The sequence below is a fragment of the Lutjanus erythropterus genome, chromosome 12 (assembly GCF_056507025.1).
Source record: "Lutjanus erythropterus isolate fLutEry1 chromosome 12, fLutEry1.hap2, whole genome shotgun sequence".
Taxonomy (NCBI): Eukaryota; Metazoa; Chordata; class Actinopteri; order Lutjaniformes; family Lutjanidae; genus Lutjanus; species Lutjanus erythropterus.
In genome coordinates this window covers 11,604,696-11,626,204 of record NC_139328.1, presented here as the reverse complement: position 1 = coordinate 11,626,204, position 21,509 = coordinate 11,604,696, and the positions used below count along the sequence as shown (strand labels likewise).

The window sequence follows — 21,509 nt, the reverse complement described above, 5'->3', positions numbered from 1 at the left end:
TACTTTGCGTGTGCTATTGTGTGACTTTTCTGTTTTAAGAAGTTAGTTCAGATTTACCAAAGCTGCTGCTGTTTTTGCAAAAAGATAAAGTGTTGAAAATATCCTAGTGGCTAATAGGGCAATATATTGATATGAGATGAGATGAGATATTCTAGATTTTAGTGTTGTCTTTTCCTGGTTTTAAAGGCTGCATTGGAGTAATGTTCTTTTCTGAACTTAGCAGACTTCTCTAGCTGTTCTAGTATTTGTCTTTACACACTTAGTCATTGTATCCACATTACTGATGATTATTGATTAAAAAAATCTGACTATGTTAATATTTTGTGAAAGCACCAGTATTCATCCCTACAATATTGACAGAAGTAGGCCGATTTGTTCCAAAATATTGAGATATTTGATTCAACCAGCCCTATTTAATATACTGTTGGGTTGCGTTCTGAAACCAGGATATGACATTTACATGCACAAAACATAACCAGCAAAGTCTATAAAGACATCTAGATATTATTTATAATTAATATTGCCCTTTCCTAGTTGCCAAAATATGTTTTGCTGCTGACTCTGTCCACAGCATTGCATTGCTTAGCTTCCTAAGCTCAGGACGTGCTGACTTACTGTAGGTAACTCTGGCTATGGATAAAAACCTCATGCAAACCCATTTCAAAAAATCCAAGCTATCCTTTTAAAACTGTTTAGTTTATTAGGATCCCCATTAGCTGCAGCAAATTCTGCCCCTATTCTTACTGGGGTCCGAAACGTGATTTGAGTTGCAATTATCTTCAACAAATATGGTGACAAACATAATGTTCACAGTGTTAATGTTGGTGTGATAACAAAAGTTTGTCAAACTATGGGAATAACGCTTCCACAATCCAACATTATACAGTTGCATGTAAATGTTCTGTAACACACTGTTCCATATACACCATTGTTTATTACAAATGTATTGGCTGTAGACAAGTCACGTGTGATCAGTTACTTTTGAGAAGAACTGTAAATGCCAAGAATTTAATCTCAGGTAAGAGAATATTGCTTTGGGACCCCTGTGACCTACAATATTTTATGCCCCCAAAACAAGTTCAGCACTGAGAACGGCACACAAAATGCCAAATGTCTCTACAGATGTAGCTGTACAGTTCACTGATGACCTTTCACATCTAATCTTTAAGAGCAAATCAACAATCACATTCTTCAGGCGAGCCCTCTCAAATCACTGCTGACAGCTGAGGTTTCCATGAACCAGAGTAACAGTGAAAAAGATCAATGTTTATGGTTTCAGACACTTAGTTGGATTTCTACATGAAAACTCTTCATAATGCCCCACGTTAAGAACAAAGACCTGTAGGAAAAACAGCACAAGAGAGAGGTAGGAATTTGAATTCCAAAACCTATGATCCACAAATACTTGGATGTTCCATTAACTTTGCATGCTAATTACCAGTTGGCTGCACAGCAAGAAAATCAAAAGCATACTGTCGACGACTTGTCACTACCAGAAATATGGCACCACGTAAACTAGAGGACACAATCACACTCAGCAAGCCCTCAGCCCAGAAGGATATTTACACTGCCAGCGCTCCGGCCTTGGAAGAGTTTCTGTGCTGCTAGGTGACCACTTCTTCACGTGGCAGGTTGAGCCTCACCTCCCCTCCTGCTGCTGTGGAGGCTGAGTAGACTGCGGTGGCGGAAACAGAAGAAGGGCCATTGGTCTCCATGGTGAAGAGCTTGCAGGGGCCGGGTAGATCAGGAGCCTCTTTCTCTGGGCTGGACGCCTGGGACGATCCAGGCGAGGACGTGGGGCTGAGCTGCACAGCTGTGGTGTCCTGCAAGGTGTGCTCGCTGGTCTCTATTTCAAACGCCGCCCCACCGGCCAGCCCACCGTGTCCCATCAGTCCCGCGCCCCTGCCGCCCACCTTAGACCTCCGTGAGCTGTGGGGAGGGGGGAGGCGGCTGCACACGCAACACGCCCCGAAAAAGGAGAAGGCCACCAGCAGTAGGATGGGTCCGATGATGATCGGGGGGTTGGCAGAAGGCACCAGTGTGGTGAAGGCGAACGCTCCCACCAGGGTGATGTTGAGTCCAGCCAGCATGATGCAGAGGCCGCAGGCACAGCAGAGCGCCGGAGAGGGCAGGCCATGAGGGCGAGACTTCCTCCTCGTCTTCTTCTGGGCCTCCTTTTTAGGAACAGGGGTGCCGCTGTTTCTGTCAGTGATGACCATGTCTTCACCTCCAGGCTGTCTCATCCACTGTGTGATCAAATGTCCCTGTGTCTCAGTCCAAACTCTTCCCCATGGCAACATTTAGATAAAGTCACAGCAAGGAAACATCTTTGTCTGGAAATAAAAACACATGATACACCAGTTTTTATTATAGATACACACATTAACAGTTAATCTGCCAATAATTCTCTTACTTGTTTAGGCTATAAAATGTCTAAAAATTGTGAAAAGATTTCCAGAGGGGTGTCGTCAAATTGTTATTTTCGTCTAACCAAATGTCCAAGTCCAAAAGACACTGAATTTATTATCATAAATGACAAAGAAAAGCAGTAAACAGCAGCAAATGTTTGACATTTTTGCTTGAAAAGTGACTGAACGATTAATCGATTTTTAAAAACAGTTGGCAACTAATTTCTTTATGATCATCCAGTTGATTAACTGACTAATTGTTGCAGCGCTACACGCAATTAAATAAAACAAACTGCCTCTTATGAGTGTACGCATTACACTGCTCTTGTTCTGTGCACTAGTATCACTGGATATCTATCTAATCATCATGGTGAGCACAGTGAAGTGTCCTTCCTGAGAGGGTCTGTGTAATCCATCAGTGAGCTCTGACACTCATCTCTCTGCCCTGCTGCTCCAATAAACTACAAATATCATGAGAGGTGGTGGACGGACATATTATGACTAGAGATGCAATGATTTATCTGTTCGTTGTCAACTATTAAATTAATGGCCAATTATTTTAATAATCGATTAATCAGTTTGAGTAATTTTTATGGTAAAAATTCAAATATCTCTGATTCAGTGTCTCAGTGTGAATATTTTCTGGTTTCTTTAGTCTTCTGTGACTGTAAACTGAATATCTTTGTGTTGTGGACAACATAAGACATTTGAGGACATCATCTTGGGCTTTGGAAACACTGGTCCACATTTTTCACCATTTTCTGGCGTTTTATAGACAAAATAATGAATGAATTAATTGAGAAAATAATTGACAGATAATCGACAATGGAAATATATCTGCAAACCTGAACAACTAGTTCATCTACTCTGCAATCCATTTAAACTGTGCTGTTATTTCCACCTGCCATATGTCTCTATTTATTGTATCTTACCTATCTAACCAATGTTTAGACTGATTGAAAAATGTCTTAAATTAAGTAGCTTTTTAGGTTTGTTGAATTAGTTTTTCGCTTTTTAAGGCTTTTGATTTGTCCTAGTTGACTTGCAGGTTGAAAATGTTACTGAATAATACACTCAAACCTAAACATTTTAGAAAGCATATATTTGAAATATTATTTGGGTACAACTTTACAATAAGACAAACCTTAAAAATTATTTATGACATAGTTCATAATTAGGTTATTAATTAGGTAGCAAACACTTTATAAATAAAACAAGCTATAATACAGTTTTTATACATTGATGAGGGCTCACTATGTGGTAAATCCAGTTACTGCTTACCACTATTTAATCTTACTACTGAGTTACTACTATTTATAACTGGCAAAAGGGAGACTTATTGTAATGTGTGAAACACATCACCATTTATTGATGACTACACCAAGTAAAGGAAGATTACCAGCTGCAGCACATCTGGGATTCTGTCGTGAAGAAGATACCAACCATCTGGTTTCATATATTAATTTGATATTCCAAACTTTTTGACTATTAAGATTTGCCGATGGTGTTTAGATGCTAGTAACAAATAGGTGATGACGCTGACAGGTAAAAATGCTGCAGATGGAGAAGATAAAATAAGCTAATGGAGCAATGAGACTTAACAGCACAGATAAATGTGGGCTCACTATTTGGCGAGCAACAGGTCAGTGTTGCCCTTTTAATCTAATCTGTTGTAAAAGCTTATTAATGATTTACAAAGTCTTTACAACCTAATCATAAAACATGTAGTAATCATTTATAAAAGTAGTCTTATTGTAAAGTAGTACCATTATTTGCTTCATTTATTTTAAGCTTGAGTTAGCTTATCGCTGTGCCCCATTTCACATGTCTTCAACATGTCTTCTATGATTGTAATTTAATTGTTTTGTGAATAAACTTAAACTGAACCCATGAGCAGAATACATAGGATACCACTGTCTCCAGTTAACTTACTGTAGTCTATACTGATGACACCAGAAGTTTGTCCCACATGCATATTGAGAATACTTTCCAATACTGAAATCTTAAAAAATGAACTGAAATATGTTTCTATATCTAATTTAGCTTGTTTTGCTCAAAATTAAACTCAAAACTCTAGAAAAAAAAATCAATTTAAAGACTGAAATGAACAGCAATAGAGCAACAGATGAGATATGTGTTGCTCCACTAATGATGCTTGCACCCTGTGACTCTTGCATCACCATTTTTAAAAACTCCTGGGCTGCTCTTTAATAATTCACCATGATCGATCATAACTGCTATTTATATTTTATTGTTTTATGAGGCGAAATGTGTTAAAATCACATTGCAGCTGCTTCACTGGTGCCTGCCAGGCCACTGGGGGAAAGCATTTCAGATTAGTTGCAATCAAATCAGCCCTTTCATTCCAGCATGCACCCCATTCAAGAGCTTACAGTGCAAATGGAGAGGGGGGATGTGAAGGGGAGATGTGATCATTTGCTTTATAAATGTGTTCATCAGTAAATCTATGACCCTACATTACAAACAGTGGGTACATTTGTATGAACTAGGCTTTGCTAAGATATAAAAGCATCCTCAGTGCACTGATGTGTTGCATTCCTGTGAAATTAAAACGTAAGAGCAGATCTTACCCTTTCTGTCGACACACTGAAGGTCTCTCCATGGTTTCATCAGCAGATTTTCACCGTGATTCCCGCTCTAATTACCGGCCTTTAATTACTAAGAGGTTGAGAGGACGCGTGAAGACCAAACGAGGGATTTTCATCCTGCTGTCGTTGCTTCTGAGTCCTGAGGGCACAAGTCATGACAGCCATTCAATCAGACACACAGAGCGAGCCGATTCACCCGACCTGCTGAGGAAGATTCAACCCGAGGACAGGAGAGGAGAGAGGATGAAGACCAGTCAGGAGGTGAGACATTTCCTCTCACCGCGCTACTCCTGATGTGGACAGAGACGCACGTAGCACCTGACAGGTCGTCCTGCAGCGCAAATGGAGGGAAACCGACCGAGGCATCCCTCCAGCAGACGATGTGTTTTATTTTATTTTTTTTTATTATTATTATTTACTATTATTAAAAATCATTATTTCATGTTTGATCTGTCGCGCAGAGCCTCGTCCGTAGACCTCTGGATGCGACCGTCCTGCCTCCTCCTCTTCCTCCTCCTCCTCCTCCTCCTCACCCAGCCGTCCTTTACCACTGCTCAACCTGTGTCTGTGTGTGTGTGTGTGTGTGTGTGTGTGTGTGTGTGTGTGTGTCACCTTGCCTATGGCTCGCCACCTCACCTTCACATTTAGCCTACTTGTTGCTTGCAGCATTTTTAATTTTTCCGCAATTTATGTTGAAATTTAATCTGATTTTGTCTTTCAGATTTGAACTGAATCTATATTGACCATAACTCTACTGAACAGGCGAACAATCCTCTTATTTTCTACATTACAAATATAGTAATATTCCTTATTTTCATAATGTAAAGGTATTTATATTTTCTATCTAGCCAGGCATGTGTAACATTTTATCTTCTATTTTTGTTGTATGTATTTATTATTATGCCTCTGTCTGTATTGTCTTGTTGGTTGTGTGATTGCCCAACATTGGTGACAATAAAGCACAACTTACCTGAACAAGTCACTGCCTTCAGTTTACTTGTTATCATGTTTCAGCTCTTAAATAATATAATAATGTATAAAGCACTCTTTATAAAAGGTTCCTAAGTTTTACCTTAATTGCCTTAATTAATGGTTAATAAATTAATGAGTTAGTAATAAGTCATTAATTAGATCAACCTTAGTAGCTGTTGAGTCATCAATAAGTCATTAATAAAGGGTCATGAGTTCCTAACTTACTTATAATTCATATAATAATCCATATAATTTGTAACTATAAATGTTATTCATAAAAGGCCAAGAGTCACCTCATAAGTTTTGTTGCAGAAATTTTAATTAGTATGATCTTGAAATAAAGACTTGAGAGAGAAATTGTCTTTCTTGTAGTTCATTCTTTGCAAAAAGGTCAAACAGTCATACAGTGGAAGTTGTCTGCAGAAGTGTGACAAACACAGGATGTAATAGAGCTTCTTTGATAGTAGAAGGAGCGAGCCCACCACTGTAAGTTCCTCTTCTTGGAACGAAACTAAGGGTGCGTCGAGCTGGTTCAAAGTGGCCTTGTGGTTAGGTATAGCCAGTCGAAAAGAGTTATATGTGGGTCAGAGTACCAGACTGCACTATGTGTGAACCTATACAGGCGAGTAAAAAAGTACAAAAGGTTACGAAGGGATCAGACTAACAGATTTTATATTACAGTTGTTATTACCCAGAAGTTAGTAGCTCGTCTATAATTAAATGTCAAAGGTCCAGAGTGTATGACTTACCAGGATGTGTTGGCAAAATATGGCAGAAATGTCATATAATATTCATAATTATGTTTTTATTTGTATATAACAGTGGTTTTCAGAAGCAGAAAAAAGTTCACACACCCCCATCCCACAATTATTACCATTTATTAAAAATAACTGTGCAAACAACTTGATTGAAATTGAATTTTAGTAAAAATAAGAGTTAGCATCATCGAATTCTCCTACATAAATCATATTCATTCAATTTTGTTTCACTTTTGATTTCTCCCCTGATCAGAATAAGAATCATGGTGTTTTCATTACCTTAAAATGAGACACTTTTATCTACAGAGGGCACAGGTCCGCTACTTCTACAGTAGCTCAGAACAGACAAACTAAAGCCTGGCTCTCGGGCCTTTCATGTTTTCTCCTAGTTTCATGGCCACTGTGGGTTCTTCTACATGCTGGGAAGCTGAGAGTGAGGTGAGGTGTTTGCAATCTGCCAGCTCAGATGACACTAAATCCTACATACTGGCCCTTTAATGGTTAAAAAAGAAGGTTAGAGGTCAACCAGTTGGAGGAGTCTTTCTGGTGATTTAAACAACTAAAAAGACAAAGCAAATGTTCTGCTGAAGGAGGATAAACACCACCTGGCAACTCAAAAACCTTTTTAAGGGACAGTTTTATTTGTATGAGGTACTTACTTCCGTCAGTGTATCAGCTACAGTAGATGCCGATCCACACACCCTCTGTTTGGAGAAGCAGAGAACACCAGTGAAGTCCAGCAATGTACCTTTGTGGACAAGGTCAGCAGAAAAATATATTCTGCCACTTATAAAATAATCAAATTAAAATAGTTTACTTTGCCATCAGACAGCCTTTTCCAACAGAAAATTGCTGTCATATAAGCCAAACACGACTCTCTTAAAATCTACCAGACTCCTTGTAGAAAGACATAATATTTGTCTTATATAACTTCATTTTCTCTTCAGAAAACGCTGTCTGACAACAAGATAAAGCAGTGAAAATATTGCAAATACAGAATACAGTTAAACTTTTGAGGTGGGCCTTTTTAGGTGGTTAAAATACATTTTGTTGCTGACATTGTCCACAGCAATAACTAAGCTTCTGTGCTGGTACTCCTCTCTGCTTCTCCAAACTAGGGGCGTGCCCACTGCCATCTACTGTAGGTAATACATATACTATAGGTGCCTCATACAACCACATTTCAAATAATCAGAATTATCTCTTTATGGGCTAAGCATCAGTTGTAATTCATAACATTACTTACAGCTCATTAATCCTTTAGAGAAGTTGTCGCTGGATTAGAAATTGTCACCATTGATACCTGAAAGCCTGAGGAAAATGTTCATTTTTGACAGAGGCAGAACTGACAATGGAATTGAAGGTCCACTGTTTGATTTTCGCCTGTAAGACCACAAACACTTGTGGCTTCCATCCTAACCTCTGATTCTCTTTTTTTTTACATTTTAAAGAGTATGTTTTACTCTACTCAATATTCTGTGGGTAAAGTTCAGGTATCTGAATCAGTATGGGATCAGAACATGCTTCAAGTGAGCATTCAAAACCTGCCCATTGCACTGACAAAATTATCATGAATCTGTTTAGATGCAAAATACAGATGTGGCTGGACACATCTGGAGGTAATTGGGAAAATGTAGGTGATTTTTTTGTGGGGGTTTTGTGTGATTTGGGCCTTTAAATGTTCACAGGTCTGGTTTTAAGGTGAGGTCCAGGGTTTTTCATTGCCTTCTGAGCGGTGATGGGATAGATAACTGTATGTATCTTTTCTGGGTATCCATTGTTAAACTCCACACAGACACAGATGGATTGTGGGATTGTGGCATTGTGATTTGAGGCCTGACAATCAAACGGCTGGTTGTCATCAAGGCACCGCAGCCTCCTCAGGCTCCTGTTGTCTGCATTATTCAGCCTCACAGCACGTCACAGTTTTTGTCAGAGCACAGCGTTCTTCCCCACGCCACTTCCCATGCAGCAGCCATTCTGCCTGTGCTGTCCTGAATATCAATGTATTATGTTTCACTGCGGGGGTGCAGTTCACTGTATGCAGGCAAAGGAAGTAGCTATTTGTTTGTCTGTGTGTGTGTGTGTGTGTGTGTGCGTACACATGCATGTATTCCAATTTGTTTCGCTCATGACAAATACAGGCAGGGGAACCTGAGCTGTACGAATCCCTTCATCACATAACGATCGTAATAATTTCTTAATTGCTGGCTGAGAACATTGTGTGTTGATGAGATGAGCTGCACACAAGTGGGACTGCTGGGTTTAATCTGCTTCATTCAGTGTCAGGAAGTAGGAAAAAACTTCACTAACAATCATAATGAATCTTTGGAGATGTTTATTAGACCACATCAGCACAACATAATGAGATGATCTCAACAAACAGGACGAGTTCAGCAGGTGCAACAGAAAAATAATGTTTCAGAAAGATTAAAATCAACGTTCTTTGTCCCACATTTGAAAGAATCCCAGTGAAGAAGATATGTTGAATGATATCAGTCTGTCAGGTCATGTGATGGCGTCACGGCTGGTCTTGATCAGAAGGCGACTGCTTAAGTTTCCGTCTCGATAAGACGTCTGGCATGTCTGAGGATGTCCTGCAATACACCACAGCATGACTCATGTCAGCAAGGGATGCTGTATTGTGTCTTTCTAATAAAGCTGAACTTAAACATCTTGTGGAAAAATAATGAAATTTTTTTCTATTCCTGACAGCCTATATTACTTTGTTCCCTTAAGTCATCCAAAATTTATATTAGTGTAATAAACAGATAAAGCATTGCTATGTGTATAATGTATTAAATGAACCTGATGCAGTGAATGAATCCATGATTCATTTCTTTTATTTGTTTTTAAAGCACAGTGTGGCCAGGCACCAGGCTGCATCTCAGAACTACTCATCCCCTCTTCAAACTCTCATCCCCTCAGATCTGGCAACCAATCACTGCTCTCAGTTCCACACACTCGGCTAAAAAACACAGAGGATTGAGCACTTTCAGTTGTTGGCCCTAAATCGTGCAATAGTTTACCACTGACAATTAGATTTTCCCTCTTCATCGATAACTTAAACCATAAAGACTCATCTCTTCTCTTTAGCCTCTCAGTCATCATTATGAAGACATATGAAGACATACCTGTCCACAGTCTGCTTTTATCATCTATATTGTATTTTGTTGTATGGCCAATGTTGTTTGTGTTACGATTTTATCAAAATATTGTGTTTTTATTATTTATGTATGTAGTTTTACTTATCAATCCTATGCTTGTGTTTGTTTTTCCTGCATTATATTTTTAATCTGTTTGTAAAGCATGGCAAAGGTCAGTGTTTGTTGTTTTTAAGTGTGCTCTAACAATAAACTTGACTTGACTTTATTCTTTATTATTTAGTGACTGAGGTCAAACGGATTTTTTCCATTAAAAATTGTTAAATTAACCTGCTATTTTCTTCAAAAGACAGATATCAGTCCTTAAGACTAAACAAAGCATTTTACAGGTAATTTATAACCTCTTTGGATCATACTTGAAGCTGATAAAATCAGTAAGGTATCTAACATTGGCACTGCAAAAAATGTGACTGTTTCACATAATACCTCACAGGTTTGTAAAAATGCTTAGTTTTGAAGGACAATGTGTTTATGCATATGCTTGGCGTCACATAATTGAAAATCTATTCAGTATTTGGGTTGCCATAACAAAAACATCCAAAGTGGCTGTCTGCCTATGAAAATGAGGCGATGTTCACTTTTGAAAGTCCACTTTTCTCTGCTAACTGGTTTGGACAGACAACAAAAAAACCACATGTTCTTACGTAAGGTGTTTTGTTGGCTGTTCTCCTGACAGTTTGTAATACATTTATTGTCTACCTGTCCTCCAGTGTTTGGGAAACCACTTTAAAGCTGTACTACTAGCTACTTCACAAGGAAAGGTAGTGAGACTGCATGTTAACTACTCTTAATTAGCTTGCAAAAAGTGGTCTGGAATCTCATATTGTTACATGGAGGCACAACTGAACTGTAGTGTAGGTGTGTTTGATTTAGGGACCAGGACAGGCCAGTCCTCAGGACAAAACCTGAGAATGTGTTCTAAGGAGAGGAAAGGGAGCAAGTGTAGAGATGACATCAGGAAAATGCTACATTTCTGGGGAAACACATAATATTCGATTGCAGATCAAACAACAGGTGAAACGTCATGAGAATCCTATGAATGTGTAGTTTGTTATTAACTATATAAACTACATGACCCAAAGTAGATACTACTGAAAAGGCTTCTGAGATTTCAATACAGTTAGTACCATTCAACTGCTGCAAAATGTAGTTAAACCAGTAAGTGAACTACATGCAGTTAATTACACCCCAGCACTTCTGTCCTCATATCATCAATGACAATTCTGTCCGTGAATCAGTGCAACAGTTTATTCCTGCAAAAGTAAACAGAGTAAACTCTATTTTAAAAGTGAACCTCATATTTTTTCACCAAACCATTTTCTCCTCTAAACTGTTGCATAGAGAGGAGGGAAAAAAAGTAATACAAAATCTGATTAATAAGCCATCACTTCTCATACATCAATCCATATCAGCTCATGCCTCACAGCGACCGCCTCACCCAAAAATGAACTCTGTGAGGTAAAAGCAGACACACTGGTCTAAACACTGTAGGTCAAATCATGGCTCTGCTTTGAAGAGACCGGCAGGACATCATGAACTCATAACGGCCCAGTACAAGAACAACTACATGCGTACTGAACATCATTTGTTACTAAAGTAAGTAAAAATGATTGTTTCACTGACTTGACGGTGATAGTCAAACAGCTTTATGGACTAGAAAACATGTCATTAAAATTCTTTGATGTATCACTTAATTAATCTCTTGGTATCTACTTGTGATGCATCCAAAACATTCCTGCTGTATTTGTTGACAGAAGACAACAGTGTGTAAAAATAGTATAGCATTCCAATAATAATCAAGGACACATCAGGAGGCATTAAAATCTGGGTCAGTTATGAGGGTCTCAGATTTTTTCGGCTGTCTATTGTAGGAAGTAAAACTTTCCACAAAATATTTTTTATACAACAAGTCTAGTCTTCACATTAAATTAAATTAAACAACAACATCATAACAGAATACGTTAAATTTAATATTTTTGTCTGTCATTGCAATGATTAAAACTTGCCTAAGTTGAGGGAAAGATCCCCATCATGATTTAAAGAAAACAGTTTTGACTGCTTGTTTTTTTTCCCATCCAAATGGTGAAACATGATTATCTAAGCATCGTTGGCCACGCCCTAGTAACACATGTTACTAGGGTGTGGTCTGTATAACATACCAGTGCCTGTGTCCTATGATTGTTGATCTTGAAGAAGGCCTGACGGCTGAAATGTCATCTGAATGAAAGAGAAATGCAAATGGAGCCAGAGCTGGAAACACTTTTTTCCTACTCTCAAGAAAAGGAAGATGAGCAGATGTCTGCCTGCGCTCCTGACAAACAATACAATCAATTCACATGGCTACTATAAGTTAAACATCAAACACATGACTGATGCTGACCTGGTAACGAAGCTCAAATAAATCCTCATTCTGCTTAAACTGGAAACTGATACTGTGAGCGAGAAATAGATAGCATGTAAATTAAGAATGAAATTAGGCCAAGTGCTGACCCCTGCTGGACCATGAGGAGCACTAAGGCAGACCATTACTCTTACCAGGAACTACACTAAACCTGACAGAGAGGCAGGACTTGAAGGAACTTCTTGTCAACCCAATGTTGAGGTTGGGCATATGCAAATGTGCCTGTGTGTGCATGTATTCTTTTAAAGGCACGAGTTTTTATCTCATATTTTTCTACAGAGAACAGTGTTCATATGTAATATTTTGGATAGGTTTATTATGTTTTAGAGCAATGCAGTGCAGCCCAGATTACATTTACTTGCGTATAACAAAAGATGAATAAATTAGATTTAAGTTTAAGAAATTAAAGAGAAATATTATGATTTTTAAGGTGAGGAAATGACTGTAGTAGTGACTTCAAATGGGATGTGAACCCTCTCTGGTGGACTCTGGTGTTAAAGATCAGTTCCATCTCTCCCACCCTGCTCATCCTTACCTTTATTACACTCTATTAACATCCCACAACTTCTTGCTCTTGTGTGTAAATCACTAATCCACATTAACTGCATATGAACATAATTCACAGGATGTAATATTGGTCTCATACCCCTCGTCTGGGTTGGTCTCAGCCATCGGTCCGCCCTCCACAAAGGCTCCCATTCGACTCTTTGAACGTTCCAGGTTTAGTTGACTCTGAGTCCCTGCCAAGAGCACAAGAGAGCAGGTAAACACACTGCATCATTCAGTTTATCACTACATGTTTGACCAATCTGTGGAAATCAGACAGCTGTATAGTACTATGAACTGTCACAGGAAAAAGGCACAACACATACTTGGATTGTCTATTATCATCCACCACGTACAACTGGGTAAAATGAAAAGCTGTTACAGGCGTGTATGAGCAGCTGCAGCTTCTAAATGACTGGAAAGGTGTAGTTAAATAGCCATAACAGAGGGGAATTGGCCCAGGATTATCTCAGCCGTAGCAATGATGACAATTTAAGACTCATCTCAAACAATGGCTTAAGGCAAACCAGAACTGTGGTCCCTTTTAACTCGACATGTTGCACAGTGTATTATGTCTGGTTTTACTTCTGTTCTTTATATTTGTATTTGTATATTGTCTCTTATAATCTATCTATTTTTGTTACCTGCTGAGGGACTATGGATGTAAATTAGCATACTGGCTAAAATCTGGCTTGTTTACATCTTCTTCTTTATGCAGATGCTCTGATCCTATCAAATAAACAAATAAAGTTAAGTTAGTCTCTGATTCTATTAAATGAGACGTGCAAATTGCCATACCATAGTTCTTTATTTCTATATAAGTTCACATTTTCAGTGTCAGGTATTCAAATGACTTCTGTTACAGGCATAGATACAATATTAACTTTCATTGTTTGATTCAAATATGTATATTATATTCTTATTTTAGTTGTTTTCATTGGAGCACAAACATGTAGGTCTTTTTTTAAAGTGTTATTCATCTATTTTCATACTAGTAGGGTTGGCTGCTCAGTAATGTAATTACTGTACATTTGCTGTGTGATGATAATATGATGTATATTTAAACCTTGATTGTTTTGATGAACTAACATTTGAAAAAGTGCTACGTTTTACATGTATTTTTTTTGTGTGTGTCTCTTTTCTCTCTCTGTCTTCTTGTGTTTCTGTTCTTACACCTTTCCCTGATAATGTCTTCCATCTTGATAAAAAAAAAAGTGGTTATGACAGAAGAAAGCATGCCATTTTTGGTTACAATTCAATTGCACCCCGTGAGATATTAAAGAGATGACTGGTGCTCTGCAATAACCACCTAGACACCGAGACACCTCAGCTCTCTCACTGGTGTTAACTACTAGCTCTCCAGTGTTCTGACTGGTGTCAGATTTGTTATAACAGTCATGGACATGATGGCTCACTATCAAGTAGCAAACTGGACACAGTATCTTTGAATGTTATATGATAGCTGCATGTGGTTCACTGCCTTTCCGTTGAAACACAGAGGAAAAGTCTGACTCTCAGACTCGCTCACCTTCTCTCCTTAGTGTCTCCACAGGTTGTTCAGGAGCGGGACTGGCAGGTGTGGGGTGCACTCTGAAGTTTCCTGGGGAATTTGCATACTTATCACAGCATGGCACGTGTGATGAAACAAGATTTTAAAGGGATAGGTCGGACTATTTGAAATGGAACTGTATTACCTACAATTGACAAGCCCCCAGTTTGGAGAAGCAGAGTGGAGTACCAACACAGAAGCTATACAATGCACTGCTGTGGACAAAGACAGCAGTTAAACATATTTTAGCCAGCTAAGAATATCAATATCAGTGTACACTATACCTTGCTATCAGAAAGCCTCTTCTGATGGGAAACCACCATTATATAAGCCAAATATTGCTCTCTCCAAACCAACCAGACTCCACTGGCAAAATCTGCAATTTTACCTAACAAAACAAGGGAGGTGTTGGTTTGCAACTGCCCTGATTTGTTACTTTGTGTTACTGTGTGATTTCAGTGAATCAAAACTAGCACTGTAAAACATCAAAGACACACAACAACAAAAACAAACCAACAGATCAAGCAAACGGTTGACCCACAACTCCTGTGTTCTGCAAGGTAAAATTGCTGTTTTTTCAATTGGAGTCTGGTTGGTTTGAAGAGAGCGATATTTGGCTTATATAATACAAGAAAAGGCTGTCCGATGGCAAATGAAAGCAGTGACAATGTTCTAAATATAAGCTATGCAGGTACTCCTGCTGCTTCTCAAAGCCAGGGGTGACCACTATCTACTGTAGGTAATACACTGACTATCAATAAGTACAATATTACCCCACTTCTAATAATCCAAACTAACCAACTATCCAAACTATCCCTTTAAAGTGTAGTTAAATTTAGCACTATTTAAACAATATCAAATATCAAATACAAATATCAAATCACTTACCAAAGGATGGAAGAATATGGTTGACGTTCAGCCAGGCTTTTATGAAGGGGTAGACCGATATGAGCAGGCCTGGGAAGCAGATATCATTATTAATTTAAAGAAAAACTCTGGGGGGCTTTTATGCCTTTAATTTATAGTATAGCTGAAGATATGACAGGAAAGGAGGAGAGAGAGCAGAGGAATGACAGGCAGCAAAGGAACATAGATGAGAATGGAACCTAAGGCCACTGCAGAGGACTCACAGCCTCATAAACAGGGCGAATACTCTACCAACTGAGCTACCTGGTCATTAATTTGATCAAGGATATAAAATCATTGCTTTTACTACAGTTTCCTAATCACTGTCGGCTGAATAATTCAGAAGTAATAATTGATAAATTGTATTGTCACTGTCAACATGGATTGGATTCAAGAGAAATCATGATCAATATTTATTCCTTTCCCTGAATTTGCACTTGACTGTCATAAAACCAGTAGTGGAGGAAAATATTTCGTACTACAGGCTTCACCAAAAATCTCATTATATAGGGATATCAAATTTCATTGCGATATAAAATCATAAATCTAATCTCTGTTATTGCAATCTGCTAATTACATTTGCTCATAGTGCCATAGATTGCCTGTGTGCCACACCAGAGGGTAGAAAAACTCTCTTCCCTCTTTCATAGAAGTTCTCATACTTGCAGACATCACGACGAACAATGAGGCTGTTTGATGAAATAGCCTTCAGATTATTTTTAGTGTAGCAGATACAGCGTGATGTTTCTTCCCGTTCAACTCAACGTATAAAGTAATATCTGAACCACAGGGCTCGTGTGCCTCTCAGTGGCACTCTGCTCCAATTCAACACAGTTATTGATTTCCCTTACAAGCCACAAGAGCTGGCATTAAACCCTGGCAGGTCCTGAGGGTGGCTGTGATGCATGTCTGTGCTTAAAATGTCATGAAACTGCAGAAGGAGTGAAAAGAATCTGTCGAGAGAACACTCTGTTCATACTCATTAGTCAGCCTATGTGTTGGAGGAGGCATCAAGGCACACAAGCCCCAAAACACATAATTAGATGCTACTTAGCTGCACAAGTGCTGCCAGAGTGAATGTCTCTGTCAAGCTGCTGTGCACCGTTTTGATTGGCCAAATTCTTGTATACATTAGAGAGACAGATTAATTATTGAAAGCTGATCAAATCATCAGTGAGAATACATTTCACATTAGCAATGCATGCAAATGTTGTCCCCCTTAGATCAAAAGCCCTGCCCTTTGCTCTTTCTCTCCAGGAAAGCAGTTTATCTTGGCAGTGCAACTCGTCGGGTTGTCAGCTGGCTCTAGTTACACCATTGTATCAAATGATCACAGGGTGTGTTTTTCAAGAATGGAGAATGGAAAATGTCACAAGCCACAGATCTTTCATCTGAATTTTTGATACTGTCGAACAAACAATTCTCAGTGTATCCATCAGATATGAATGTGTCCTCCTCAAACCACAAAAACCTTTTTTTAACCCTTGTATTTTGTTGACATGAGCTTTGTTTCCTCATTGTTTGAGATCTCATTGCTCTTACTAATGTGATAAAAATAACTGTAAAACCAACATTCAACTTCCTTCCTCACTCTCTGATCCTTTGTTTCTTTGGAATTTATAGCAACTAGTGGCTAGTGGGAAACGCTCCATTATCTTGAATAACTTATGGTTCGATGTGTTTGACTAAATCAAAGACTCAACAAAATATATAACATAGGTCTAGAGTTTTAAGACATTTTATTGCAAAATGTTAACACTGCATCTTTAACTGTTAAAAATGAACCTTACAGAACATTATGTTTAATCCACTATTAACACTAACTAATCTTCCATTAATATTCAGTGAAATTCAGTACAGAAATAGATTAATACATGGGTTTGGAGGCTCAACCAAAGACTTTTAACAGTTAATAAACATCTTTCCCACAGCTAGATCAAAAGTTCCTAAAAAGTTTCAAACACACACTCACCAAGGCCCCCTGCTCCCAGGAAGATACCTCCTACAGCATCAGCGTCGCACTCCCTGGACACCCCAATGATGATACAGCCCGCCACAATGCTGAGCAGGGCTGAGCCCACCCGTAGCCCATGGTACTCCCCGACACTGACTGGGTTCATTCAGCAGGAGGAGGCCCCCCACCTGCCATTCGCAGTGTCCTGACACTGCCCTCTGCTTCGACTTGGGCCCTCAATGCCACCAGCAACTTTACTGTCATCTGCACGAGCCTCGCCCCTCCCCATCTTTCTTTCTTTCACTCTCTCTGACACAGAAACACTTTCTCTGGCAGAGCCTCCATCCCTATTCTCCCCTGCTCAAGACGTCTCATGCATCTTTAAAGATGGAGCTCTGGTTTCCAGTGCCACCGAAAATTAGAAAGCTGGGGGCGCTGACTCTTATGACAGCGATACGCGTGCCACAAATCTGATCACAGTCCTCTTCCAACCAGCACTGGCATCTAGTATCACATACAGAGTGAATGCCTAGAGTGCAATTTAGGACAAATGTAGACTTAGAACGACAAACAGCTGTGTGGCTGCATGTCTTGGACACGTGCAGAGCAGCAAGGACTTAAAAGTGAGAGACAGCAGTATGACTAGAGGGGCAGAGCAGCAGAGAGACACAAAGAGAGAAGGAGGGAGGGCAGAGAGAGAGAGGGTGACAGTTATAGACAGAGTTGGAGTATGTGCTACTTGTGTGATTTGTCTGTGAGCTTGAAGGGAATGTGTAATGAAAGGTTCAGAGAGTCCTCTACGGTGGGGGCCCGAGGCCATCCATAAAGGCCTGCAGTTGCCATAGGAATAGCATATCCATGGCAACAGAGGGAAAAAGAGGGTAAGCAGGATAAACACCGTTGAACAGGATAACAAATGAACTTACTGGGTAGAGGAGAAACAGTGACACATTTCCTGTTCAGCAGGTAAACTCCTTCTACCTTTCTTCTAGAGCCACATGTCTCCATCTATTATTAATAAGTGCGGGTGATATGTTGTTTGTGCCTGTGTGTGTGTGTGTGTGTGTGTGTGTGTGTGTGTGTGTGTGTGTGTGTGTGTGTGTGTGTGTGTGTGTCATAGGGCGACAAGCAATAACCACACGAAGACACTCTGAGGTCACTAGCATCTGAATATTTGTGGATGCTAAAAGAAAAATAACTTACATAATCAAATAACAAATTGACCTTGCATAGTTTCTACTTTCTTACACTTAAAATTATTTTCTTAACTTTTCTTGAAGTTATATGTACTTATTTTGCCCTTGTGCAACACCTGAATTTATCCTCTGGGGGATCAATTAAGGATTGTCTTATCTTATCTTATTTATCTTATCTTATCTACAGTTAAGAAAAAGACCTGACGAAATTGCTGCATAGTTTTGAAAAATGTCCATCAGTGTTTCCTGAAGCGGAAGATGACGTCCTCAAATATTTTATTTTGCTCACAATCCAAAGATATGCAGTTTACTGTTAGAGAGGAGTAAAGAAGCCAGATAATAGTCACAATTAAGAAGCTGAAATCAGAGAATTCTGACTTTTTTCTTAAATCGGTTATCAAAATTTTTGGTGATTAATTTAGTCGTTGCATCTCTACAAACACATTAATTAAAAATAACAATAGATGGATAACTGCATATATTTGAAACAATTTATTTTTGATTAGTGACTTCTCATTTACCTAGATTAAAAGCATTGTTATTATGTAGGTATATTATTATGCTGTTTACTAATACATTACTAATGCATTCAGGACATGGCTGCAGTGGACAAACTTGCTGTGCATCTAAATGTTAATATCACAAAGTTCTACCTACAGCTTTAGATCTGTTAACATACAACAGGTAACGATGCAAATTTTAATTGCAAATTAGTAGCTAAAATCTGAAAAGAAAACGAGCTGCGTTGGCCGGGAATCGAACCCGGGTCAACTGCTTGGAAGGCAGCTATGCTAACCACTATACCACCAACGCCTTGCATACACCAGCCGGAAGACCCCTAATCCTTCTGATCTCAGACCAGTCTCTCCACGTCTAGTCACAAGTTTCTACTGTCACCGCAGATTTATATCCAGTTTAACAAAAAATTAAACGAACTAATGACTTTCATGTTACAATACATTAAATTATTTCATTTTTCTGCTGCAAAACACCGTACTAAGGACAGCCCAGAAAAGGATCTCAGTAGCTGGTTAAGAAAAAGTCGAGAGAAAATGTGGAGAAAAAATATCTGCATAAAATAAACGCAGTGTGATGTGACCACCACATAGCGTCGCGGTTGTACTGAAAAAACGAATCAGTATCTCGTGCAGCTGTCTGTCACATTTTAACCAGACGAACAGGTGTCGCTTCTAAAATTTAACAGCTCTGTATTTTAAATTTTACGGTAATAACAGGAAACATTTATGACATTTATGTATTTTCTCACATTCAACGTAAATAAAACAAGAAAATGATTACACACGGATGAAATGCATGCTTTAAAAATATTTCAGGCCTGCACGTTGTGCTAAATCCACAATACGTGTCACACGTTTTTTGAGCTTTATATGGACAAATTAGCTTTATAGTAAAAACAAGTCAAACACGAGGGGAAAAAGCTTTTCTCTTCAAAGGGATTTCGCTCTCTAATTACGTGTACTCTAATCCCTAAAGCCTATAAATTATTTGTACAATGGCACTGCAACAGCTGCTGCTTACAACACTAATTAAACGTCATGTATCCAACAATACAGCAAAGTGTGATATTAACAAAGTTCAGCTTCATTTATAAACCATCATAAAAAGTTTACACCAGCACCAGCAGCTCCCATGTAAAAAATTACTGCGACCATCAAAAGACACAATTTATACCAAAAGTACATTAGTATGACTTGCATCAATCAGTAAACTATAGACACAACTATGGTCATTTTCACTGATATGACAAATATCAGAATTAAAGCTATTTTGCTTCTGTCAGCAGTATTTAATATTTTAATTAATTCACTCAGAATAATTTGTGTGCTACAATCAATAATTCATCTACATAAATATATGATAATTCTATCAAATATAATTGAAATGCTGAGAGGGTGATGTTTTAGCAATCAAGAAAAACTGTGTATGTATGCATTTCTTATAGCAAAACTGCAAGGCTTGCTCAGGTGACTTTTTTATAAGTGGTGAATTACAATTGTTTTCATCCACTGTGACACTGTGGTAGGCATCTTTCAGATTTTATTTCACTGCTACGTTAAATAGTAGATTCGTTATTCTTATTGTTAACTAATTAAGACCACGAAAATTCATAAATGGATACATACTTGACATAAGCTGTGTATTTCACGCAAGGTGAACCACAAGTTATCCGTATATCAACGAAGCAAAACAAGTAGTGGCCCGTACGGGGATCGAACCCGCGACCTTGGCGTTATTAGCACCACGCTCTAACCAACTGAGCTAACCGGCCCTGGATGTTTCCACGCTTTCTCACATACAAATCAACACTGGAATTTCCAGTATTAAGGACAGCATTTCTTTGATTTAGATAATAATAACCCAGACTTCGTAATCATTTTTTGCTATACCTGATAAACCTGATCTTTTATCCTGGTACTGTCAAACCGTTGCAGATAGAATAATTCTGACCCAGATACCACATCCATGAGCTCTACGTGGCTCTTACATCCTCCTTCTATCCATGCTGGGTCCCTCTTTCCAGTACGGTCAGGATAATTTAAAATCTCTGTGATGAAAGGGGCCATACACAGCCCCAAAGGGCCCAGACCTACCACTGGTAGCACTGCAATCAGCGAAATGGTTGAAGAGAGACACTCTAATGAACTACTACTTACGGTATTCTGATGTAGTACCCTGACAAAACAGCTGTGTTTTCAGATGAAAAGTTACTTTGACCAACACACGGAAGACTGCAACTCTATATTCTGTAATCCTGATCTTGTGGCATCAATAGCAGATTTATGCTATCTTAAAATTCTTTGAAAAAACCAGGACAAAAGCTGCAAGATCAGTTTTATATGGGATAGCTAAAGGGGATTACAAAATTTTGGATAATTCTGATAGAGATTAAACGTTTTAAAATACTTTTAAAATGAAATAAAATTAAATAAATACTGGCCCCTAGACAATCACAGTCCAATAATGTGGGCTTCCATGTATCACTAATTATATATGATTTGGTGTTTTTACGTGTATCCACTCAGGA

The 21,509-nt window shown here is 38.7% G+C and overlaps 2 protein-coding genes and 2 non-coding genes across 5 annotated transcripts; all 4 read right to left on the bottom strand.

Moving 5' to 3' along the window:
• Positions 1 to 500: 500 nt before the first annotated feature.
• Positions 501 to 5,399, bottom strand: tmem275a (transmembrane protein 275a). Its single transcript, XM_084732581.1, has 2 exons — positions 5,000 to 5,399; positions 501 to 2,333 (listed from the first exon to the last, which is right to left on the bottom strand). The coding sequence occupies exon 2, from the start codon at positions 2,298 to 2,300 to the stop codon at positions 1,605 to 1,607; it is 696 nt and encodes a 231-aa protein (XP_084588707.1). The 5' UTR covers positions 2,301 to 2,333; positions 5,000 to 5,399; the 3' UTR covers positions 501 to 1,604.
• Positions 5,400 to 9,011: 3,612 nt separating this feature from the next.
• On the bottom strand, positions 9,012 to 17,880 carry kncn (kinocilin). Of its 2 annotated transcripts, XM_084732536.1 has the most exons (5): positions 17,286 to 17,879; positions 15,296 to 15,364; positions 14,387 to 14,458; positions 12,959 to 13,052; positions 9,012 to 9,344 (listed from the first exon to the last, which is right to left on the bottom strand). In XM_084732536.1, the coding sequence occupies exons 1-5, from the start codon at positions 17,431 to 17,433 to the stop codon at positions 9,269 to 9,271; spliced, it is 459 nt and encodes a 152-aa protein (XP_084588662.1). In that variant the 5' UTR covers positions 17,434 to 17,879; the 3' UTR covers positions 9,012 to 9,268. The 2 variants fall into 2 exon arrangements, with proteins under 2 accessions (XP_084588662.1, XP_084588661.1); XM_084732535.1 differs by lacking the exon at positions 14,387 to 14,458 and having other exon boundaries at positions 17,286 to 17,880.
• Positions 17,881 to 19,204: 1,324 nt separating this feature from the next.
• trnag-ucc (transfer RNA glycine (anticodon UCC)) lies at positions 19,205 to 19,276 on the bottom strand. Its single transcript has one exon. It is a non-coding gene; the product is annotated as a tRNA-Gly (tRNA).
• A 1,403-nt stretch (positions 19,277 to 20,679) lies between these two features.
• trnai-aau (transfer RNA isoleucine (anticodon AAU)) lies at positions 20,680 to 20,753 on the bottom strand. Its single transcript has one exon. It is a non-coding gene; the product is annotated as a tRNA-Ile (tRNA).
• Between the last annotated feature and the right edge of the window lie 756 nt (positions 20,754 to 21,509).